The sequence below is a fragment of the Telmatherina bonti genome (assembly GCF_933228915.1).
Source record: "Telmatherina bonti genome assembly, chromosome: 9".
In the NCBI taxonomy this organism is placed as follows: Eukaryota; Metazoa; Chordata; class Actinopteri; order Atheriniformes; family Telmatherinidae; genus Telmatherina; species Telmatherina bonti.
In genome coordinates this window covers 13,748,401-13,773,577 of record NC_136627.1, presented here as the reverse complement: position 1 = coordinate 13,773,577, position 25,177 = coordinate 13,748,401, and the positions used below count along the sequence as shown (strand labels likewise).

General features: G+C 41.7%; 2 protein-coding genes across 2 annotated transcripts in view; one reads left to right on the top strand and one right to left on the bottom strand.

The window, feature by feature from the left end:
* The window catches only part of LOC306760697 (ARF GTPase-activating protein GIT1-like), a 28,031-nt gene extending 12,901 nt beyond the window's left edge, over positions 1–15,130 (top strand). Inside the window, exons 9-20 of the mRNA XM_079246661.1 lie at positions 662–710; positions 3,333–3,405; positions 4,031–4,128; positions 4,964–5,075; positions 5,236–5,360; positions 7,289–7,441; positions 9,575–9,922; positions 11,116–11,184; positions 11,337–11,413; positions 11,509–11,685; positions 12,684–12,747; positions 12,883–15,130. Of these exons, the coding sequence (XP_079102787.1) occupies positions 662–710; positions 3,333–3,405; positions 4,031–4,128; positions 4,964–5,075; positions 5,236–5,360; positions 7,289–7,441; positions 9,575–9,922; positions 11,116–11,184; positions 11,337–11,413; positions 11,509–11,685; positions 12,684–12,747; positions 12,883–13,098 (1,561 nt within the window). The 3' untranslated portion in view covers positions 13,099–15,130. The remainder of the gene's footprint in view (positions 1–661; positions 711–3,332; positions 3,406–4,030; positions 4,129–4,963; positions 5,076–5,235; positions 5,361–7,288; positions 7,442–9,574; positions 9,923–11,115; positions 11,185–11,336; positions 11,414–11,508; positions 11,686–12,683; positions 12,748–12,882) is intronic.
* A 1,516-nt stretch (positions 15,131–16,646) lies between these two features.
* Positions 16,647–23,581, bottom strand: LOC306760698 (uncharacterized protein). The gene is made up of 9 exons (XM_079246662.1): positions 23,167–23,581; positions 23,006–23,083; positions 22,678–22,719; positions 22,381–22,439; positions 21,367–21,445; positions 19,920–20,048; positions 19,522–19,713; positions 18,343–19,417; positions 16,647–18,265 (listed from the first exon to the last, which is right to left on the bottom strand). The coding sequence occupies exons 1-9, from the start codon at positions 23,332–23,334 to the stop codon at positions 18,159–18,161; spliced, it is 1,929 nt and encodes a 642-aa protein (XP_079102788.1). The 5' UTR covers positions 23,335–23,581; the 3' UTR covers positions 16,647–18,158.
* Between the last annotated feature and the right edge of the window lie 1,596 nt (positions 23,582–25,177).

Sequence of the window (25,177 nt, the reverse complement as noted above, 5' to 3'; positions counted from 1 at the left end):
GTCCTAAGTGCCCAACACAGAGGTATCCTTACTTTCCTTGTTCTGTTTTTTTTTTTATTTCATTCTTCCCAATGAGACCATCCTCTCTACTGCCCAGACCCTTGTTTGTCACCCCCTCTCCCCATCCCTTCCTGTGCATCAGAGATGCTCGGTTTATTTGGGATAGAGCTGTTGCTTCTTCGAAACATAAAGCTATCCTGTTGGATAAAGCATAGAAAACAGAGAACAATGTGCTTAGGAGAATCACTGCTGGAGAATTTAAGTTTTATGTGCTCTCTACTAAAACACAGCAACTAAACAAGACATTAAATTTCAGATTAACTTGTCAAAGCTTTTAAGGTACAAGATTTAGGATCAAGATGAGATTTAGATGCCACAAATGTTATTTTTCAGCGATTTTAGCTCCCACCAGTAGTCATCATTCACTCAAGTTGTCTCAATTTTAAACCCACTGCCTCCCAACCAGTATCTACTTACCCGGTCCCTTCTTTATAGAAAAAAAACCCCTTTTCTTCCTCCTCACTTCTTGCTCGTGTAGCCATTTCCATGTTTAACTCCCTCCCTCCCGCTCTGTCGCTTTCTTCATGTTAATAATGCTTGTTTGACCTTTTTTTTTTTTTGTTTTTTAAAATTCATTTTCTTTTCACTTCTTTTTATTAAGTCTGGACCTCTCAGAACTGGCCAAGGCTGCCAAGAAGAAACTTCAAGCGGTGAGCTACATTTTTGTGATTTAACTGTGTTTACCCAGCAATTCTTACACCAATAAGGGGTTCAGTTCAAAACAGTCCAAGGATTAAGACACTTTGCTTTGGTTTTTATTTTATGTGTACAGAATATTGTCAACAGCAGTGTTTCAGTGCCACTTGGTGCTCCTCTTGGTATTTGTGTATATTTGAAATGCAACCAATGAAATATTTGCGGCTTTCTAAGATAACAGACGGAGCAAAGCTCCATAAATACCCAGGGCTGTGCTCTCTCTGCGTCTTCTATGATTTATTTGATATCTTTGTCAGCTATTTCTAACAGAGAAGAGTTAGGAGAGACCTTTAAAATGAAGCTGGATTTTCTGTTTTCCCGGTAACTTTAGGGTCAATCCTGTGTAATCTGTATGATATAGCTGGTTCACTTCTTACTGGTGTAAATCACCATGGTAACAGGCTGAACGGCTAACCTGATCCAGAGCAGGTTATGTACTAGATTAGAGATCAGTAAGTACAAAAGCAATACCGCTTGAAAAATCAGTTGTCTTGGAAAATGTTCCTCACATTCTGACAATATTAGTTTGCAGATCGTGAAAGGAGCCGTTCTTAGGGATAGATGTATTGTTTTGAGGAAGAAATAAAACCGTGACACTGACCACTCTGAAGTATGTTTTTGAACGTGGTCTTGACTTGTTCTAAAGTCTGTTTCTTCCTACCTGCTGTGTAGCATATGGTGGGGAAGATATGTAGAAATTCTTTGTGTTTCTGAAGAAGGGTGCAGTAGGCTGCTCCGCAGGATTTCTCCATGTCTGCAATTGGGAAGACGTTGCAAACGCTGCCACTTTTATTTGAGCGTGCACTAATTGAGACTGTAAAAACTCTGGGTCAAATTCATATAATTCATACTGTATATAAAGAGATGGACGTAGCCTCCGTGACGTCACCCATAGGTTTCTGAAGAGCTGATTTGAAGCTCGATGGGCGATTCCTACCATCGCCATCTTGGCAGAGGCATGTGTGTCGTCTTGCCCAGAAAATACAAATATGGGCAAAGAGGTGGAGCTGAGAGGGGGGCTGTGAGCGTCATGGTGGATGATTGACATCTAGCGAACTCTTGCTTTCCGTAGCTAAGAGCTAACTGAGCTAACCTGGAGATAACAGGAGCTAACCAGCTAACGGAGGTAAGCAGGCTAAAGCTAAGTCACGTTGTTAACTGGCTAAAAACCGCGGTTGTTCTACATTCTTCTGAATTGAAGCGGGAGGCTGGGTACCTGTCAATCAAAAGGACACGCCCCTAAATATGCAGAACGTCGAGATTAAATTGGAACTGTGTGCATTTCAGGCTAATTTATTTTTATTTCTGAACCCAGAAGGGCTAGGATTGATAGTTATTGCCCCAAATCTCTTTATTTACTTCAGACCGACCCTCTCCGTAGGCTGTCAGATCAGCTTGTGGGCAAAATGAGTGGATTGAGACTCTTCCGTATTCAGCCCCGCCTTCCTCCGCTGCACTACATCGGGAGCGCGCACCACACCTGCTTTCGCCGTCATTGTAACTTATCTCATAAACAGAAGGATTAGGCTAATATGAACTCAATAAAAAAAAAAAAAATTAAAAAAAAAATACAATGTCAACACATAGCATACAGCCCTACATGTTGGAACCTGAATCAGAGCCTGAAAACTAAGTGGAAAACAGCAACCCACAGCAACGAATGCAGCAGGATGTCTCTCTTTGGTAAACTCACCAGCCATCGTTGGAAATAACTTTATCCCACGTTTTCCACCCGCCTGATGTATTTGTACATGCCCTAGTTAACCAGTAGAAGGTAACTAATCACCAAACCTTATCCCCCAGGACGTCACAAGGATTTCCAAGTAGAAAAAAGTCTGTAAAACGATGCGTTTTTCGTCGCTATGGAAACCAAACAGAGAGAGTGCTGGAACTCAAACTCAAACATGCGTTTAGGTGATAAAAAACAGTGCCATTCACATGTCTGATGAGGATTCAACACTGTAACACTGTAGAAAGCTCAGAAAACTCCAAATACCATAATAGCACCCCTTTAAATTACTTTTAAACGGACGAGTTAGAAAAAAATTCACTCCCTCCACAGTTGTCATGAAGGTAAATCTGACCTACTAAACCGAAAATGGATTTTTGAACCAGGCTGTAAACATGTTTATTTCTGCTGTGAAGTTGGCCTTTTTAACATGGGAGTCTATGGGGATTTGCTCTGTTTTGCAGCCCGTAGCGGATAAAGGGGGAACTGCAGTTTTATGCACTTCCGCATAGGCTTCACTTTTAACTACCGAAGGCTCCATCCATCTTTCTTATACCGTCTATCGTCGAATTAGATAACCAGGTTTGTCGTACCATATTTCCAGGTGATGAAGACGTTTTGGGATATGTTTATCACGCTTCGTTGTACAGGCCTCTAGTGGTCTTTGATCTCTTTTTTTAAAAGGAATAAAGGAAATACATTAAATTGTCAAGATCATTCCCTGTAAAAGCTTACATTCTGTCTTGATAATTTCTGTCTTCATTTCTCTCTTAGTTTGTTTGTATGTATGCAAAAAAAAGCACAAATTGATCTTTTAATGTGTTCATTTATTTTTAATGGATTGTAGCTAAACAACCGGTTGTTCGAGGAGCTAGCGATGGATGTTTATGATGAGGTGGATCGCAGAGAAAACGATGCAGGTGAGTCCCAACTTTTAGCTCCTGTATTGTAATGTTGGGACGGCTACATGGAGGTGTGTGGAAAAGGTGATCTTTACAGTACAACACATCTCCACCCAACATTATTGACATGAACTTTGGAAGATGGAGCAGAGAAAAAGAAAATAAGCACTGATGCAACAGAGAGAGCGAGCTTGTAGGAGGGATTGAGGAAGACAGTAAGTTAGTGTAGAAGAGGAAGGCCAAATGGAGTGAGGGCAGGAGGAGAGTCGGCGCGAGGAAGCGCCTTACAAATTCTTGAGTCTCTCTCCTCCCCTTCAGCTCTTTTGCTTTTTTCCTTTTTATCTCTCCCTTTCCTCCAATAACAAATTGCCAAATTGTGCTTTTTTTGACAGAAGCACAGCAGGTAAGTAGCGAGGACACACTCACACACAGACACACTCAGTTTAAGACCACTAAACTGTAATGTAAGGACTAGACCTTAAGTTTGGATATTTTCTGCAGCCTTTTTGCTGAACTTTGTTTATGCATGTGTGGGTGGATGGACTGGTTTTGATGTGGGTGGCTGCGCAGGCTCTGACCAAGATGACCTTGTTAAACACACACACTTAAAGTCCCCTTTTTTCTGGATGTTTTTCGCTTCTAGTGTGGTTGACGACGCAGAATCACAGCACTCTGGTAACAGAACGGAGCGCCGTCCCTTTCCTTCCAGTCAATCCTGAATATTCAGCCACACGCAACCAGGTAAACACACTGCACACTCCTGTAAACAGCCAAATAAGTGTGTGTAAACATAACGAGACCGTCAGTGGAATTTGTTTTGCTTCAGGCAGTTAACAAATGTAAAAAAATGAAGTGAGAGAGGCTACAAGCAGGAAAGTTAAGCAATGTGTAAAAGAAAAAGCAGTGAATGTTTGTAGGGGATGTTGAGAATGAGCGTAAAATTAGCAAAGGATGTTCTTCAGCTGTAATCTGTCTGTGGCCCTGCCTCCTCTTTCCCCACGAGAGAATCCTTTTCTTTCATTCTTTCCTTATTTCTTTCTTTCTTTTTTCTTTCTTTATTAAAAATTGTGTGTCTCAGATGTATAAACAACACCCACATTTCCATGCTTCCTGCGCTCTGATTGGATAGCTTAAAGCAGCTTTTATTTATGGTGAAGATCAGACAAAAATGGCCAAACTGAGTGGAGATTTTTATTACTTCATTTTGTCCTGCAGAGCTGCATAAAATTAATTGTGCACCACTTTGTAATTATTCTCAGGAACACTGCTGGAAACTGTCCTTTTTATTCTGTCAGGCAGATTCCAGCGTGCTTGTCTAATTGCATGGTTTATGTTTCTTTGCACACAATTGCGTCTCCATGAGCACAATCTTGGAGCACACAAGCGCTGCGAGAATGACCGTGTTTTTCCGCAGCACATGGTCATCGACCACAGGCACTGATCCATTGACTGTGGGCAGCATTTGGTTTGTGCTCTGCTCAGCTCACTGTTAGAACATACAGCTGGATTTTAAGCAGCTGGGCCAGCGAGTGAATGCATTTCAAATATTTACCAGCCGTGCTCGCTCATCTCTCAGGGTCGACAGAAGCTGGCCCGTTTTAATGCCCGAGAGTTTGCCACACTCATCATCGACATCCTGAGCGACGCCAAGAGGAGACAGCAGGGAAAAGGTCTCAGCAGCCCTACTGGTGAGCCGGGGAAGATGGGAGGGTCGCTCATATTAATGCATGCATTTAAAGATTTTTAAAGTCTAAAAAAAAAAAAAAGAAGTAATTTGGTATTTCAGAAATGTTGCTTTGTTGTGTTGCTTTAAAAAAAAAAAACTTAAGCAGAGTTTCTTTTAACCAGACCCACTGGACCTGGGCATCGATGATGATCAGCACGACTATGACAGCGTAGCTTCTGATGAAGACACAGACAGCGAGCTGACCACCCAGAACAACAACAACACACAACGCAGCAATCGTGCAAAGGTAGATAAATATCTATACAGCACCTCGCTACATACTTTACGTACAACCTTTTACCACAGGAGAGTTTTAATGAATCAAACAGGCCTTTTTCATGTTATTATTAACTATGTTACCACACGGCTTAACACATGCACACACACACGTTGTTACACTAGTAGTTTCCGCTGCTCTTTTTGCTTCTGAGTGTTTTAGAACAGTTTATAACAGCTTTTCCATAAAACGACTGCCTCTCCCAGCATGCTTTGCGGAAAGCCGCTACAGCCGGGGCTGCCACATAGCTGCCGAGTGACATCATCAGCTATTCAGGGTTTTAGTGAGAGAGGCATTGTTCATACACAGAGTTTGTGTATTTGGAGGGGAAAGAGACAGATCAACAATCGTGTTTTTCTGTCCATCTTTATGTGATCAAACTAATTTTAGGATTCATGAATGGTGCAGAACCAACGTGAAGTTGAAAAGGATGGATAAATAATAAATAAAGAGATTGGAAAAGTGGAAGTTGTAGGAAAGGGTAAAAAGGCAGAAAAGAGAGTGTGCTTCAGGGTCACAGGAAGTGGGGGGAGGAGGGTGTGCTGAGAGCTAAGAACCAAGGCTCTACTGTCCACATGGGAGTGGGATCCTGCCTACAAGCCAGCGCTCTTCTCTCACGCAGCTGTATGCTTTGTTTACACACAGCTCAAAAGGCTGTAATTCAGACTCTGTAATCCCACTTTAACCCACAAAATGCACAAGTAATCCTTTTTTATTCATCATAGTGACTGCTTTTAATCCTTATAACTCAGCTAGCTACCCAGCGCGTAGAGCAACAGGTTCTCTGGAACTGTAAGGATTAAGTCTTTGGGAAAATTGTGATCGGAAGCTTCCCTTTTAGTTGATTTCCTGAAGTTTTTCAGGCATGTTCACTTTGCAATCCAGCTAAAAACTATAGCATTTATTCTGAGACTCTGTGGTAAACCCGCAACGAGTGACAGTCATGCTCAACCAGGAGAAGCCAATGATCAACAAGTGAGCCGAAGGTTGTGTGTGTCTGCCAAAAAAACCCCCCTAAAATAACATTATGGCTGGAATAAAGCAAAGAAGACATTTGTTTTTTATGTCCAATGGTGCCAAAAACAAGCTGACTTAGAATTAGAGGATAGTAGGTAAATGCAAGCATAAATAACTGGATGAAAAAGTGTAAATATGTAAGTAGGTTTCTTTATGTCTGTTTGTTTTAATGTCATTATTTTCATGTAAAAAAGACTTGAGAGAAGAAATGCAGATGAGAAAAGGCCTGGTCACTGTCTTATTTCTACAAAGTCATGATAATAAAGGTCATTGTGTTTATGATACTACATGATTTGATATAGTCAATGGACTTGTATTTATATAGCACTTTTCCAGTCATTCCAGTCATGTTGACTACTGAAAGCACTTTACACTACTCGTTACATTCATCCATTCACACACACACACACACACACATTCATACCCCGATAAGCAGATAGGGGGACAACTTGGGGTTCAGTGTCTTGCATGTTGTCATGGAAAGTGATCTCTCAAATTTCCAGTTAAAAGACGACCACTCTTCCTTCTGAGCTACAGCTGCCCCATTATTCATTCACTCACATAATTTTGGCCTCATAATCTTGCAATTTAGGCTGCCCCCCCCCCCCCCCCCCCCCCCAAAAAAAAAAAAATTGGTTGTACGTTGAGTGATCAAAAAGGGTTAAGCTTCTATGTGCATTTTACAGAAATAAAAAAAAAAAAAAAAAAAAAAAGACTGATGGATCACAGATTGTAATAGATGGCTTGGAGCTTTAAAGGTTAATAAATACCACTGAACAAATTGAGTTTTTAGTTTCTATGTTCTCACTCTGTCCATGTTTCTATGTCCACCCGTCTTCTATTTTCCTCCTTATTGTGTCTTTTTCCTCCTGCGGACTCAGAGTATGGACTCATCAGACTTGTCGGACGGTCCCATCACCCTGCAGGAGTATCTGGAGGTGAAGAAGGCCTTGGCCTCCTCAGAAGCCAAAGTGCAGCAGCTGATGAAGGTCAACAACAACCTGAGCGAGGAGCTGCGGCGGCTCCAGAAGGAGGTAAGGAGGACGGAGTGGGAAAGACTGGGATGGATTAGAGACTGCGACAGAACAAGGTCAGCATGATGGAGTGACAGCTGAATATAGAAATAGTTTTACAAGTTGATTTATTTATATTTAAATTCTGACAGGGTTTTTATTTGACTCCACATGGATTTCTCTGGAAGATTTATTTAGGTGATGTTTGGAAGCTAAACTAGCTGCCATTGTCATGTTAGGCTGCAGGGCTACAAACACTCATTTTTATTTTAGTCGTTTTTACTTAAGTTTCAATAAAACTCATCACTTGGTTGCTTCTTTTGGTTTCCTGTGAGTCGTCCTCATTAGTTCAGTGTTTCCATCAGCGGATTACGGTGCTGGCCTTCATGACCCATGATTCACACCGGCTGTCATCACTTGGTGTTGCCATTTGTAGAAAAATCCAACGCAAATGTTCACTTTCACAAACAAACACTACATAAAAAGCAAAAATTGTATCACAATAGATGGTAATGAACAGTAACAGTGCAGACAAACGTCATTTCCCCTCATTGATCCTTAAAAGAGAAATGTACAGTACTGTGCAGAAGTGTTGAGCCGCCACTGGCTTTCTGTTTCTGTAAATGACATTGAGTCATAGCTGGTGAGGATTTCACCTGTTTTCACTCCAGTTTTGGTACCTGATTATTTTCAGAGGAATTTATTTACACTTTTAAGCCACTTAACACTGACCTATGAATCATCTAAGTATGCAAAAAGCACCAAACTCAAAGGATGAACCAGTGTTGAGTCTACAACTGGGAAAATAACTCATTTTATCTAGTATGTTTAGGTATGTTGTTCTAAACCTCATCTGAAATGGTTTCCATGGATGGGAGACCTGTTCAAATTTGACCTTTTTCATCAAACATATGCAAACTGGCAGGCATAGCCAAGGTCCAAGATCAAAATAACTGGTGTATTTATTTAAGTTAGACCTTGGAGAATGGGGGAAAAATATCAGTTTGCATATGTTTGATGAAAAAGGTCAAATTTGAAGAGGTCTAAGTGGCTCTAAAGAAGCCAGTTTTTAGGAAGGAAAGCAGGATGAAAAGGTTGCTAAATAACACAAAAACTGGTCTGAATATTAGTGGCAGCAGGCGTTGTAGGGATGAAATCTCACCAGAGGCCGGTGTGGGATCATATTGTTTACTGCATGTCACCATCAGGTAATTCAAGCGAACATGTGGTTGTCTAATCTGATAACTTTTGTCAGACAGCATTTATTTTATTACAGGAAGTCTGATTATCACATCTCGTTTACTCTGCAATTCTTACAGGAAGGCATTAAAAAGGCAACAAAAAGAAAGAAAGACAAAGAAAATCAATATTTTTTGCAACTTGAGCGGAACAGAAAAGACAAACATGAAGCTGTGCAGCAGAGGGAAGTCAGACTGTAAATGAAGCACAGCATTGTCATGTAGTTTATTTTGCAGGATTATTAACTCCCACATTAGCAGCTAAAACTACAGGGGCCCCATGTTCAACAAAGACTGCAAGACTGTAACAGGAAGTTGCATCACTAGAAATGCACATACGCCAAAAGAAATCCGATACTGCAGTGGAAAATGTTTAGTTTAGTTTAGTTAAGTTTATTTAGGATCCCCATTAGCTGTAGCAAGCTATGGCTATTCTTCCTCGCACAATTATTACATTAAAAAAACAAAGACTTTGTTACACAGCACATCAGCACTTCAGTTCAGCTCAGCCTTGATGAAGGTTATAAACAGATTCAGAGGAGCATCCAGACAGGAGGTTTGGAAAGCACATGTTTCAGTAGACTACTGTACCCCTTCCCATTTTATAATGGGATGATACTGGCTCAGGATTTTTCCACGGTACTGTTCATACAGGTATGTAGTGCAGCCCTCCACTGCTTGGTCAGACCTAATCCTGCCTGTTGGAGTGTATTTACTTCCTACCCCCCAGCTCTGATGTCAGTTGCTGTGTGAAGCCCTGTTTAAGCCTTTTATTCAGCCTGTGATTATGGATGCTTGTTTTTGACCTTTCAGTTTATACGCTCCCCCCCCACCCCATCCCTCCCTCCCTACAACCTTCCCATGTTCCTCCCTCCATCTTCCCATCCCTCCCCACTCCCTTCCCACTCTCCCATAGATCACCCGGATGCAGACAGAGAACAGTGCGCTACGGGGGAGCCAGCAGGCTGGGGGTTCAGCAGGCCATGGGGTAGGGGGTCTAGGTGGGGGAGGGGGGGGAGGAGGAGGAGGCCACTGGCCAGGGGGTGTGATGCATGGAGGAATGAGCGGAGGGGGATTAGCTGGGTTCAGTCCAGGAGCAAACCCTCCGGGGCGCTCCGTGCCCTCCTCAGCCACCCCTCACCCCCACCCCCACCGGAGAGAACGCCAGGCTTACTCTATGTATGAACCAGGGGCTGCCCCCGGCCCCACGGTCCATGGTCCCCCAGCCCTGGACTCCCGCCTGCAGCCCTTCAGCACACCCACCGTAAGTTAGAATCCCCCCCCAAGATCCTTTTTCCCACTTTTCTATCGGGGGCCCTGATTGGCTGTCCTTGGCCTGATTAAGTGTGTGGGGGGGGTAGTCCAGTCCTGATCTCTGCATTTCCCTCCCTACTTCTCATTAACCAATCCTTCTCTTTCGGAGGTCGAGCCGTGCACGATCCCCACTGAAATTCTCCCGTGTTAAAAAAAAAAAAACGATTTGACATCCTAACAGTTGGACGCGATGAAGTGCACAAGCACGACCTTCAGGAGAAAGATGGATCTAAATGGAGAAAGTTTCATCTTATCTTCTGCCTGGCAATGCCTCTGATGTTCTGCTCTGTTGCCTGCACACTTTACAGCCTCCCAGGTAGCTCTCCTGCAGCAGCCTAAACCTGGAAAACACACACATTTACAAGTGCATGAACACACTTGCATTTAAAAAAAAAAAATATATATAGAAACATATGTTTGTTTTCCAACCAAGTAGGGAAACATGTTCAACGAGGTTTCTGATGGTATGGAGAGCTCTTCAGCCTTTTGTGTCGTGACAGCAAGCAAACACAGAAAGTCAGCTGCACTCTTAATCACTCAGTCTGATGGAAAACATCATCAGCGTCCGCCTCACCATCTCTCTTTGCAACGTTTTACCTGTTTGTCTGTTTTCTGTCTCTTCACCTTCTGTCTCTCCGTCGCTCGCTGCAGTGCAGCCGTGCATCCTCCGGATGTAAGCATCCTGTCTGTCTTTGCACTGCTTGCCATGTCATCTTCAGCATAGGATGTGTGTCACATGCTGCTTAATGTGCACTGTAGTTTTGCAAATTATCTGCAGTAAGTGTGCTGGTAGTGTGATTCTTTTTTTTATATATCTATATATATATATATATATATATATATATATAGATATATAGATGCAAAGTAGAAGCTCGTAATGATGTAGTGTTCATGGAGCTGAGTTATTAAAGTAGAAAGGCATGTAGTCATGATGGGACGATGCGTGAGCTGCTGGTTTTTTATCTGGATCTTGTTTCTCTGCTGTTTATCTTCTTTCTCTTTGTCCTCGCTGCTCTTTTCCTGCCTCGGCTCATTTTGTAAATTTCATTTGTCTGATCTTTCAATTTCCCCCCTCATCTCCTCCTGATGTCATCTCTACTCCCCCTCCCCCTGTTCCCTCTGTGTGTTCCTTTGTCTTTTCAGGTAAGGAAGGGCGGCACGGGAGGTCCAGGATCGTATGGAAGCCAACATCTGTCTGGATCGACATACATGGTGAGCGATCATCAGAAGGTTTAGATCAGACTTTGTGTGTTTTACTTGATCAAAGTGTTCCCTGTTTTTCCTGAAAACTTGTATCTAACTAAATGAGTCAACCAGGATGTTGTGGTTAATTTTTCTGAATTGTTCCCATTCCATCTCTTTAGGTCCCGAAACCAGAGAAACACGGCAGTGGCACAGACAGCGACTATGACAACACGCAAACATATGATCATTCACTAAGGTTAGATTCATTAAATGTGCTGTTTGTAAGGTTTTTTTTGTATTTTTTTAATGGTTGCATGAGATCTGATAAGAATCCAAGTGTTTTTTCTTTAGTACCGCTCGCAGCAGTGAAGAAGAGGGTCGTGGTGAGTCTGAGGAAGGGGGAGTTGGGGATGCAGGAGAGCCAGATCCTACCCTGCCCTGCACAGAGGATGTTATACTGAAGACTGAGCAGGTGACTAAGAACATCCAGGAGCTGCTCAGAGCTGCTCAGGAGTTCAAACATGAAAGGTAAGCCAAAGACTCCCCTGAAACAGTTTAAAACAGATGTTGTTCCATCTGTGGCAGCCTGACAACCCGTCAAAAAACCACTGTATTACTGTAGATTGTTCATATAAACCAAAACCTGCTTGAATAAAACCTTGCCTGGATGTTTTTCCTGGATTATTCCTGCAGCTTAAAAGTGCCAGTAACTGCTTGTGGTGCTGTTGTGACATCACATTTGTCTTATGCAGCAACAGATGGACTTGCTCATTCTCAGCCTGTAAAGCAGGAGCTGGAACTCTTGGCCTTGAGAGCCGTCGTCCTGCAAGTTTTAGATGTTTCCCTGTTTCGTAGCACTTGAATTAAATTGTAAGTCGCTGTGTAGAACTCGATAAGCTGTTTAATTTAAGTCAGGTGTGTAAATGCAGAGAAAAACCTGTATTTATAGGACAGTGGCCCTCAAGGACCAGGGTCCCCACTCCTACAGTAAAGTGTTCCCAGCAGGGATCATAAATTTAACCTTTTCCAGAGTAGCAAGAGGCAAGGAAACTTATTTGGATTGGTGAACTAAAAGAAGTACTCGTGAACTTTGGCAGATGACTAATTCAGCATCTGTCTTGAATCCTCCTGATTCAGCTGTAATGTGATGCTTCAGGCTGGAAAATAAGTTGAAGTGTGGTTTCCCAGCCTGCTGGGCAGGGTTATAGTTCCAGGAATGTACAGAATGAATATAATCGTGCCATCAAATCGAGTCAGAAAAGCATATTTTAAGATCAGAAAGTTACATGCTACTTTTAAAGTTTCCAAATTGGCTCTTTTATCTGTAAAAGTATCACACTCCTGTAACCAGTAACACATCGGTTGTTGTTTATTTGGCCATACAGACAACCTCGCCGCTTTGCTGTGGATCACTAAGAGGCTCAGAGCTGAAGTTTCTCACAAAGCTTGACGTCTCTGTTGCGGCTCGCAGTAAAACATCTCATCACCCGAGTCATTGTTTTCATCTTTCTCATTTCTCTCCTCAGCTTTGTTCCCTGTTCTGAGAAGATCCACTCAGCTGTCACTGAGATGGCTTCCCTCTTTCCCAAAGTAGGTTCTCTCTGCTAACGTTTTATTTTTACCCTCCGTTTTTTTCTGGTTGCAGTCTGTCTTATCTCGATCAGTTCACATTCTCTGCCCGTCCACCCCATGAGCTGGCCTTTGATCGTCTCTATCTCTCCGCAGAGACCGGCTTTGGATGCGGTCCACTGCTCTTTACGCCTGTTGGCTTCCAGTGCCTCTCGGCTGCAGGTGGAGTGTCGTAAGGCGGCGCCCTTGGAGCCCGGGGCCCCTCCGGTGGACTACCAGCTCCTCACTCAGCAAGTCATTCAGTGCGCCTACGATATTGCCAAGGCTGCTAAGCAACTAGTCACCATCACCACTCGTGAGAAGAAACAGTGACCCAGCTGGCGCCTAAACAGAGAGAGGCGGGATCAGTGCATGAGAGGGGCTTTCAGGAAAGCGGGACAGTACGAGCACACTGTGGAGGAGAGGATGAGGAAGGTGGAGCGGCAGGGTGAAAGAAAAGATACATCAGGAAGATGCATGGGCAGGAAGCGAAGTATTGATTGTTTTAAAGAAACGCTACGATAAGAAAAAGGAGAACGTCCACACGTGGGAGTGGATGTGGGGAAGGATCCTGCAGCGAGCGAATGAACCGTTGGAGTCAGACGTGTGATAAACCGCCGAAACTGTGACCAGCATACATGAACTACGACGGTGGCGATGTACATTGGACTGGATCCTGAAATGTTCCCGTTTTATTTATTCTCATCCATCACTCGTCGCCCTCTCCGTCCTCCTCCTCCTCCTCCTCCTCGTGCCGAATCCACCCAGAGGAGGGAGGCAGTGTGTGCTGGAAGAGAGGGAAGTGGATAGATGGGCCATGCCATCTCCATCCCTGGCAGGATGGGCTTTCACAGAGGGGGGGGCTCCAGCTTTCTTCTGACACGCCACCCCCCCCCCCCCCCCCCCCCCCTCCTCCTCCTCCTCCTCCTCGTCATTGGTGGTACACAGCATGACCTGGCATGTTTTCATCTCTTTCCTCTCTTCTGTTTCTTTTATTTACCCGTCGAATCTGCAGATCAGCCTGATTTGCACCTCTGAGGATAGAGAAACTTTTTTTTTTACTGACTTAAAAACACTTACACTGGAATAATTGTGATTTATTTGTTGTTATTGTTTATCATGTCTATTGTTATTTTTTGAGGGGGATTTTTTTTTTTTTTTGTATTGATAATTTTACTGACTGTAATTTTGGTTTGAACTGTTTATATGTTCATTTTAATGTCTCATGAACATGATTCTTAGGGAGACTGGTGGGAGTATGTGGCAGCCTCTTACTGGAATAGAAGTAGACATGCACACAAAAAAAAAAATCTGTGAGACGGTCCCCAACATTTATCAAGCGCTCTTCTTCAGGGTGAAGTTTTTTCTTTGTTTGCTTTTTTTGGGCCGGGAGGTTGAACAAGTTGCCAAAGGAGAGTGGATATCGAGACCTTTTCTTTACTCTGTGATGCGTCAGACTCTGGATCAAAACGCTCATTTTGTGTGTCCTCTGTCTTATCAAGCTTGATTTCTCCTAAAAACGTCTCGACTCATTTGTCAGAGCTAGTGGAATCATCTCAAAATGCAGGTGAGGATCATTTGTGGTGCCAAGCAGGACAAGCATAAATAAAACACTAAAGTTCAGCATGTGTGTGAGGAATGAATCTGACAGGCGCTTCTGCTACACAGCAGCCATCATTTGCATGCATGCTAGAAAATGGGGAGATCCCATTACAAAACAGATGAAATACTGGATGTTGCAGTTGCGCTTTGAGCAGACCTGTAAGAAGCACCAGATCTGGTATCACGGAAGGGGAAACCCTCTGATTTGCTATGTTTTTAAGTGCTTGATTTAATCAGTCGTGTATTGTTATAAGACTGGCACGATCAAGCCAGCGAGCTGTTGTGCGGCTCTGACGGCCTGATCTGGGCCACAGGCGTCACTTTGAGCTCTTTGTCTCTTAGCTAACAAGAGATTGGGAACAAATTTTCTTTTTTTTTTTTTTTTTTTTTTTTCCTGGTTAAAAAAAAACAAAAACAAAAAACAGTGCACTTACCCTACTGAGTGATTAAAGTTTGTACTGTGCCGAACAAAAATCATTTCTAAGTACGGATCGTCTTGTTTAGATTCAGCTCATTTCCATCTGATCTGGTCTTTTTTTCCAAAGTGTTTGTGGTTTTTGTATAGGCTCTTGCTTCTGAAATGGCACTCAGAGGGCTTCTGCATGCCTGAGTTCTCATCTGAGATGAGATCAAACAGCTCCACGCAGCTCCATGCAAGCTGCACACACTTAGAGGCAACACCAGACTTTCTTCACTTCTGCTCTGTCCACCTGATATACTTTTTGGGTTTTTTTTTCCCTCCCTTTTTCTACCTGAAACCATTTGGGATCACCGACTGTCCTCTTCCCTTTGTTAGCCACGTGGCTGAACACGCCTCTGTAGGGAAAAGTTGTCTGTTAGACTTTGAAATGTATTGTTTGCTATTGAATGCCTTTGCACATCATCTCCTGTTTGACTGACTGACTTACAGCGATCTTAAGACTGCTGAAATGACAATTACTTCCACACACACACACATACATACACACACACACATACTTTCTGGGGGGGGGTCCGTCATGAAGCTCGGCTCCTTCAGTCATGAATGCCCATGTTTTAGACTAGAGCCATATATATATATATATATGAACATTTATTTTCATGCTACATTTTATATTAAGCTACATGTTAGGGTTGTTTGTGAGATATTTATGTTCATCTTTTGGCCTAAAAGGGCTCCATGCTGTGACATCTGCTCACCCAACCTTCATTCATCTCTTAAATCTTGACACCTGATGTACTTTTTCCAAGTATTGTATGGTTATGCTGTGGTACTGCCCTCGGGTGTAGTCATACTGTACATATTAACAATCCTACTAGAGATCCACGCGAAGCGAAGAGGAACAACACGGATCTGGATGATTTTAGCAGCATGGTCTCAGTTGCACTATTTTCAAACACCAGCTGGTTCAAGTAGGATCTGCTGAATGCATTGCACTCTCCCAAAGGTCTTAGTTTAAGTACATTAGGTGCAGGATGCAAGGTTTGATTCTGGGATTGGCTTTTTGGGAAAAGGCCTAAAGCGCACTTTGGCTCAGCACTACAGTCATCTCAATACAACTGGACAAAGGGCCCAAAAACGCACACGGCCTCGTCCTTCCGAGAGTTAATGGACACTGCATAGGGTGCCTCTAGTGTGAATGTTAAACGCTTCCATCAACTCATGTTTCTTGACAAACTTTCTACACTTACGTCCAGTATTTATTACATACTTTCTAACATCCGACACACCCTGAACTTATCAGTTGGACCAATACATGCACAAGTAAAGAAATTTATTTATTTTTTTTTTTTTTTTTACACACACATACACACTCTTCTGTTATCGGCCACAGCCATGCATTGTGGCCTGGACTGTTGCTGTCCCTCTTTGTTCACAACTCTGTGCTTTGTGAGATGGGTGATGGGAGAGTTATCTTTGAACAGAAACACATTAAAATCTGTATAAAGTAGAGAAAACAGTGGCTTAAACGGAAAAAAAAAAAAAGGTCAATAGTAATGGAAACTCATAAGCTGTACATTTGTAATAAAATAATAAAACAATTTAATTGACCTGGGACTGGCTGCGTTCGGTTTCTTAATGTGTGGATGCTCTTTAGAGATTCAGTCACGCTGATCTTAGTTCATCTGAGAAGCTGACATGAAGCCACACCAAGGCTAAGGATTGCACTAGAAACGTTTTATTCATTTTCATTTAAAAAAAACAAAAAATACTTAAACAAAAAATACACTTTAACTTCTACATGGGCATGATTAAAGATTTCTACCCTGAAAACAGATCAGATCGTTGTCTTCAGCCTCTGACAGACATCAAACCTATGCTGGTGAAACTAATTTACAGCAAATACAAATTTCCGTAGAAATCAAATGACAAGTTAAAATAGTGTTAGTTTGCTAAACTTCTAATATTGACCAAATAAAAGAAGCAGCTTTGTGAATGGAATTTGATTTTGGCTGCTCAAAATGCTAAGACAGTTTTTATTTTGTTTTGTTTCTAACCTCAGTGTGGAATTCAATTAGACAAATGAAAAGTAGACAAAAACAATAAAATACTTTAATTATAAAAGGGAAGTTGCAATGTTATATATTATACCTAGAAGATATTGCCTTGTTCCTGAGGGCCATGGCTGCAGCCGGGAACCATACCTGGTATATTTCTGTCTTGCAACGGACTTGATGAAGCCTCGTTTTGAACACAGTTTCTTCGCTGTGTTGTGTAGAAGAAAAGTTCATTGTCTTCAGCAGATCGTGCAGTACTGGACAACAGTTATTCCCTGCTCAGAAGCCACCGTCTTGATTAGTTCATTAAACTTATTTAAGTCTTTGGCTCTGATGCTGCTGCAGAGCTGATTGCACTTTCCTCAACAGACTTGTAGAAGATCTGTGTTTTGATTTCTCCTGCTCCTCCTGAAGTCAACAAATATCTCTTTTGTTTACTTTGCATTCAAGATGAAGAGACTGTTTTTCTGCACCATATCACAAATTGACTGACCAGTTCTTTGTACTCCGCTTCTTGTCCATCATTGATGCGCCCCACAACTGCAGAGTCATCAGAGTACTTGGTTGTATGGGAAGTCTGAGGTGTACAGTAAACAATGCTTGTTGCTGACAACCATCACCGACACACAAACTGTGGTGCGTTTGTTAGGTTGTCATGAAGCCAAGTGTTTGTGGAAGTTTCCAACTAGAATTTATGACGTTTCTCATAAAAACGGAGCAGACTAATTTGTATATAAAACATTTAGGAAATCAAAGAACATGATCCTCCAAGTGCTTCCTGATTTGTTCACAATAGAATACACAATATATGAAATATCTAAGACTAATTGCTTTTCAAGTTTTCTATCAATATTGCATTGATGTTGTCATTTTTAATGGCCTTACATGATGTAAAAAACCTGTTTAAATCGTGTGAATGTCAGTTCACTACTATACAAAGCGTTGCTTACAACAGCAACTTTTATCTTACACGTAAAAAAACATGATAAAACTATTTAAAAAAATAAAATTTAAAAAAAAAGTTTTACTGCTTTGGATCCACTATGATGCCTGTTTGGGAGCTACTGTTTAAAAAGCAGCTTTCCTTTCAGCTGAATGATGGTTCTGATCTCCACTGGTCCAAATGCAACCTGTGAGATAAGTCCTCTGGAGTCTAATTAACCTGGACATCTTAACTAACTGTAACAGACACCTTCAGTGTTTTTAATCTCAAGTTATCACATAGCAATACTTTCTCCTTTCTGATTCCGCTGCAACCAGAAACCTCTGGGACATGTCTGCAAACTGACACGTTGGCCATCCTTCCTGTTGTTCTACGGATGCTCGTCTGAGCTGGAGGAGCTCGGCAGGAGAACGCATTCTTGCCTTTGGCCTCTTTTCCTCCTGCGCTTTGCAATTCGCAACCTCCTGCGGATTACATCTAAAAGACAAAACACGGAAACTAAATGTCTGATCAGTCTCAGCGAATTAAAACGAGTGCCAAGTCGCGGCACCCACCTGCGACGCTGTCGTAGTCCTGCCGCGGGTCGTGCCAATACAGACTGGGCGTGGTCCTCCAGTGGCGGTACAGGCGAGTGTGCAGAACTGACAGTGTGAGGAGTACCAGCAGGAAACCCAGCGCTGCTGCTGCCCACACCGCCTCGTCTGACCTGGGAGTCCTCGGCAGGCCTCTGTGCACAGCAGCGGCGTGGGTCTTGGTGCAGTCGCAGCGTTCTCCTGCTCTGCAGCTGTCGCAGTCCTTGCTGTTGGCGTGGCTGCGGTCGGCCGGTTGGGGGTTTTGTTGCGGTCCAGACATCGACTGGGATTTAGAAGTGGGATTAAACCCAGTGTTTCCCCCTTTTTGGGGCCTGTGTGTGGCCACATGCGTCTGTTCATGCTCCACCTCTCTTTCTTCGACATTGACTGCTTCTTCGTCCTTTCCCTTGCTGCGTTTAGCAGAGTCCTCATCTTTCTGTTTGACTGAGTTTGAGCCGTCATCTTCGGAAGCAACGGCCAAGGCTTCACGCCCGGCTGAACTGATCCGTTTCCCGTTCACACCATCTGCAAACACACCTGTCCCTGCAGAGGCGGCTGCTTGTCTGACATCTATGTCTTCATGACTGGGCGGAAGGGTTTCTGTCTGCACCACTAGCCTGTTTGTCTCAGACTTGGAGGCTCCGAGTCCTACTGAACCAGTATTAAATGTGCTTTTAGAGCCGTTTGAGACCAAACTATTAATGGTCCATGATGTGAGATTCTCGTTTTGTTTCTGGACCTCTGACGGAAGGGTTTGCCTTGGAAAGGAAGCATCTAAAAACGTTTGTTTCTCTGGAACTGAATCTGCTCCAAGTGAGCTGCTGTGATTCTGGGAGGTGGTTTTGCTTGTCTGATTGGTTAAAAGATCCAAAACATTTAAGGTATTGCGTCTTTTGTTATTTTTTCCTTCCGTTTCTCCATTGGCAGCCCTTTTCCCCCTGTTTTTATTTCCCATTTTCATGTGCATTAGTTGCCTCCTCTTCACGTGGAGCTCTGACTGGACGGTTCCTCTCAGCAGAGAAGAGATGGTTTCCTTGCAGCATCGCCTCAGAGTCTCCTAAGGATTTCCAAACACCATTATTTATCTTCCACCATTATAATATAACTGTTTGACTTTTTTTTTAGTTGCTATATTATGTAAATCAGCTAAATTTTCCCAACCTGCTTGATTGTTGAGCGCTCCAGCCGGTCCGGACCTGCTGACCGGATCAACAGGAGGTTGTACATCATGGTCTGAGCCTCACCATCAGATGCATTTCTTGTGGTTTTTGTGGTCTGCAGCCAATCACAGATGTCTGGCGAGGCCACAGTTCCCAGCTCCAAAGTACGGCCCCAGGATACCAAAGCTAAAGGCTGAGCAGAGTGAACATAACGTCAGAGCCTGTTTAACTCAACATTTAATTAAATAAGTCATCTCTACGAGGAAGAATTAAATCCCGCAGTAACAACTGAAGCAACAACACAACGGTGATCCGTGTGGATTAAGTTTGCTTTTCAGTTGCTTTTGCAGGCAACACGTTTAAAAAGAACTGTGTTTTTTTTTGTTGTTTTTTTTTTACCATATGTCTGCTGAGTTGTGGGTGTGAGGTCATGATGTAGGCAGGCAGACAGGAGCGAGCCAATCCGGACAGAAGATGGCGCTCACGGAGCGGTGCACAAGGATGGTGGAGTAAAACTACAGCTCCGTGCTGGAAATGCAAACATGTAACCATCATTCTCCTCATCCTCCACAACCGGCCTCAGGAAGTAAGACCAACAGTAAAACACACGTTGTTCATTCTTCATCCATTGATAATAATTCTAAACAATCAAACACTCGGTATGTAACATTTCCCCTTTCCGCTCTCATGTATGATAGTTCAGCAGGGAATTTTGTACCTTATTGAATTTAGTTTGCTTTTTTTTTTTTTTTTCTTTGTCTTTGGCAACACTTCAATCCAGTGTTGCCAACTAAGTGACTTTGTGGCTACATTAAGTGGGTTTTCAGACCCTTCGAGTGACCTTTGATTAAAAAATAAAAAAGCGACTATTAACAAATCTAGCAACTTTCTCTGCTGCTTTAAAGAGACTTTTATAGACTGGCATAAACGCAGGTATCTTATTTATTTTCTATAATGAGCGTTGTTGTGCATGCCCCTTCCCTCATCTAAAACACTCGGAAGAGGCTCGGTCTTCAAACAGCAGCAGTCCCACCTCGCAGCTGCTGCTGAAGCAGGAGATGATCCCCTCTGCCCCACGGCCGGGCAGAAAATGAAATCCATAAAGCTGCTACTGGCTGATCCCATACGGGCTAACTGATACATGTAGTAATGTTTTAGTGTCTACTAATGAAGAATGTGAACAAAAACATTTATAAAGAAAAAGCTACAAGTACAGTAACATGCTGTAGACTCTTAGTTTTAAACCATACAACACTTAATAAAAAATAAAAATGAAACAAAGAAAATACTGACATAAGGTTTTTATGTTCTAAACACAGCGAGGGTCTCAAATCATCAATTTTGTGTCTCCCAGCGTCTCTGCCAAAAAATATTAGGGATCCACCAATCCTGATACTGGTATTATGATGATGATATTTTGCTCTTCCAGTCGGCTGGATGCTGTTTATTAATTCTCTAATATTCAAAGCAATCTGTGTTCAGCAGCAGGCAAGCTTGAAAGTATTTCTCAGACTTACTGAAACAATACACTGACTGTTTCAGCTCCTGCAAGGACTGCCAGCTTGGAAATAACATACCAGGGTCTGTGCGGTGGGGTTGTAACTCAATAATTAGCTTGTGTTCCTCTGTTTGCAGTCATTACACCCATCTATGCTGCTATTAATGTCAAATGAAAATAAAACATCCAATAATGCCCCACAACACTATGTTGACTGTGATGCTGCAACTTCAAAATTATGCTTTTTATTAACAAATGAGGTTAGTCTGACAGAACTTTTCAGTCTTTTGAAGAAGACGAGCAGAGAAACAGAAGCAGGACTAAAGTATGTTAGATTCTTGGACTTACGTGCAGGTTGTTGAGCCACCGCTGAGGAGGACAATACAAGTACTCCCCACTTTCTGCCTTTACTGGTCTGAACGCTCCACTGAAACAAAGGTGATAGTGTTTGAAAAAGTGTTTCAAAATCTAAATAAAGAAAACCCTCAAATTTCTACTAAACCCTCGGCAGCGCTGTGTGCAAGCCTTGAATACACTGCAGGGAAAACAGGAAATAGGTGAAGTCATTTAATGAAACATTTATACACTTCATGCTGTTCTAACAAGCTTGAGACACACACTGCCTCAACTCTGGTCATTTCTTTATGTCTGCTTCAGGAATAATCTCTGGGCTTTTTAAAGGCTCTTTATTCAGATGCTGGTTTTGTTCTACTCTCCGACACGAGCGTGGAACAAAAGGCAGCATAACGTTACGGTTCATCCCTCCATAAGACCAAATGGCTCAGACTTTCAGTCTAGTTCCAATTCTCCCTGTTTCCCCTCTTTAAGGGGTTTTTGACAGCAGTGTTAAGACAAACGTTAATAAACTGTAGAGGGACCAAATGAAGCTCCAGATGCATTTCTCTAAGCCTGTGTCGGGTCTTTTCTGGATTTTTGTCCTATTTCTTTATTTTTGGGGGGAATTACTGACAAACTGTACTATTTTTGCCAGTTTTCATAGATGAAACAAAAGAAATATGAACAAATTATGTATATTTATGACAGGCTACTAGCAAGTGGCAAAAATATAACCTGAAACAGAAAACACACTGGTTCCCCCCTTTAGCTCTGTAGGTGCTTTTCTATGCCTAAACTATTTAAAGGTCAGAGTTAAGTAGTTCAGTATTCTCTGAACATGGTCAGATATACAAACTACGATGGAATTTAGTGAGGAAAAAATATATCTATGTTCAAAAAGCTTTGATAACGACTATTCCAGACCATTTTAAAAGATTATGAGTTTTAGTTTGATAGTGAAACATAAAGAAACGATAGGTGGAAGGTGTGTGCATAAAACTGTATATCACATGTCTCACTACTTACCTGTTGGGAATGCTGTGATGGTAGGATATAGGCTTATCCATGCATATCTCTCTGGCTGGCTGAAGTAAAAATTAAAAAAAAAATAAAAAAGAAAGAAAGAAAATTATATTAAAAGTAAATAAAGACAGCTCTTTAGCTTTTAATTCACATGTAGTTTCTGACCATTGGATTTGGATGCACACTTGTTATCTTGTTTAGCTTTGATTTTCAGATATGGCCAAGTAACATTTTATGTTTGGAGGGTGAAAGGTTGTGAAAGACTCAATAAAATATATGATCAGCAAAATGTTCACTAACCTCTGGATCATACACAGAGTCGATACTTGGAAGTGTCTGTAGCTAGGAAATAAAATGAAAACATTAAGTTGGTGACAGAGCAGCCTGAACAGCATAGAGCATAACAGATGAAGAGTATTTGGTCTATGAGGTGATTACAAACAGTTTAAGGCTGATTTACATTGTGCAAAGTGCCAGATCTCCAGAGTTTTATCTCAATTACTTCCTCATGATTGTTCTGACTTCCCGGCACGATGTGCACGGAACACAACCACAACCAGATGAACCACTGACAGTCAGGAGATAATGTATAACATACGATGGTGAGCTTTGCTATATGCATGCTTACCTGAGTAGATTGTGGCCAGGTAGATGATGCACAGTCCCAATGAGCTGCATCTGCAGGCAGATCTCTATCCAAAGAGACCTATCACACACACAAGCACGTGATCACTGAATATGATCCGTATTTGATTTCATACAGTTACACACGCAGATCTCCAGCCGTACCTTTCCATTATCACATGGTGGTCCGTGAACCGCGGATGCTCCGCAACGGTTCAAGCCGACACACAGTGCAGCCAGGACGGTCACTGCAAGCGGAGGGGACGCGGCCGGGCTCCGCATGGTGAACCAAGCCGCATGTCCAGGCTCATTCACATGGGGATAAATCCGCATTTAGCAGGCGGTCACAGCTTCCTTTTCGTCTTCTGTCGATACAGCAACAGACAGAGGACTGACGCGTTGTTATATCCCAAACTTAACATTTCCTAAACAAAGTAGCGACCATAACAGAATGCAGAGGTGAAGGAGATAACCAGTCTTCCCAGTGTCGGTACTCCGTTTTTAGCTGGTTGTTCAGAAAAAGTAAATCAATTAACGACCTCAGAAGGTATTATGAATAAAACCACTTTAGAATCAAAGTTGGTACTTTTATAACTACCTTGCGCCACAGAGACGCAAAGTGGAAGCTAAAGTCAGAGAGCGTCAATATCACTTCCGCCTGACGCAAGCGTTAAAAAAATAAAGCGATGCGATTTCATGTCGTTATTTTACCAGAAACACAACTCTTGTTAAAATTATACCTGATATTTTATTGTTATTTGCAAAGTTTCATTTATGAAATTATTTCTTAACATTTCTAGTACACAAGCGGAGCAATAAAAAAAAAACAAAAAAAGAAAAAAAAAAAAAACATTAAGGCATTCCCATAATTGTTTTTTGGAGGAAACCATTTCGACTTTAGGTCTAACTACGGAAGCCGCAATGGAAATTAAACAAGCACCGCTGTATGGCAAGTTTTTTTCATAAACAGCGACTCAGCAAAAAAAAAACAAAAAACAACAACCAACAAATAAATAAATAAAATAAAATAAAATAAAATATGATAATAATAATAATAATAACAATAATAATAATAATAATAATAATAATAATAATAATAATAATAATGTGTTGCATTAATCATCAGATAACCCATTAATAATCAGATAACCTCTTCCCGATTTTATCCATTTTTATTAAGAGGGCAATTCTGTAAAAGAAAAATATAAGACACAATAAAACAAACAAAACAGAAAATGAGTAGAATCAACATAAAATACTCGTTAAATTACTCTTAACTACTGAGATTTTCTTTAAATCCTGCTGTGTTTCTGAAAATATACTTCTGTTGAGTGTATATCTGTATTTTCATATTGGGAAACTGCTGAAGCTATGTCGTTGATTTTGTTTGACTTTTTTATGGCTGTGTTCTGAGGAATGCAGTTACTTTGTAAGACTTTATTTACTTTTGTATTTAATACAATTATTAAAGACCACATAAAAAGCTTATTGGAAGTTTTTTTTTTCTTTTGTTGGGTATGTGCAGGAAGGATCTTTGATACCTTTAGAAGATTAACCATGTTTTGCAGCCTGTATGACCTGTTTGGCATAATTTTAACTAATCCCTGAGGTTGCTCATGCTGACACTGCACACACTCCTGCCACTCTGAGTTCCCTGCAGTAAAACAAGCACTACCTCTTGGCAGACCAGCACTGCACAACCCACTAGTTAAACACATCCAGTTTGCCACATGTAAATAAGAGTTTTCTGCTGTCAAAATAAAACCAAAACTGTAAAAGTAACTATAAAATAAACACCTTATACCTGTTGGTGTACTAAAAAGAATTTAAATTGATTAAAGAACATATTCAAATTCATTTATTTAAAAAAATAAAACTGAATTAAATCTTAGATTTTACATTTTATTCTGTCAGACTGAACTTTACTTTGAAACATGTTTAGGGAAGTGTCTGATTACAATCCAATCACACCCACGTGTTTACTCCACCCAAGCTCTGTACAGACACCTCTTGTCATGCAGGTGAGTTTGTCAGAGGAGATCTGGCCTTTCCTCACAGAGTGAGGACTTCAATGGAGTCCACCCTCCCTAAAGGTTTGCAGTCTACTTCTTAACTATATTTTTTTCTTTCTAATGTTATACTTGCTTTTCTTTTGCTTGTAATTTGATAAAAGTAT

What these genes read in the sequence shown, in the direction of transcription:
- LOC306760698 (XM_079246662.1), bottom strand. Translation starts at nt 23,334, where the DNA reads ATGCGGATTTATCCCCATGTGAATGAGCCTGGACATGCGGCTTGGTTC. An exon ending in CCTGGCCACAATCTACTCAG is followed by an intron (nt 22,720 to 23,005) that starts GTAAGCATGCAT and finishes TTTATTTCCTAG; the next exon opens with CTACAGACACTTCCAAGTAT. An exon ending in CACAACTCAGCAGACATATG is followed by an intron (nt 19,714 to 19,919) that starts GTAAAAAAAAAA and finishes CACTCTGCTCAG; the next exon opens with CCTTTAGCTTTGGTATCCTG.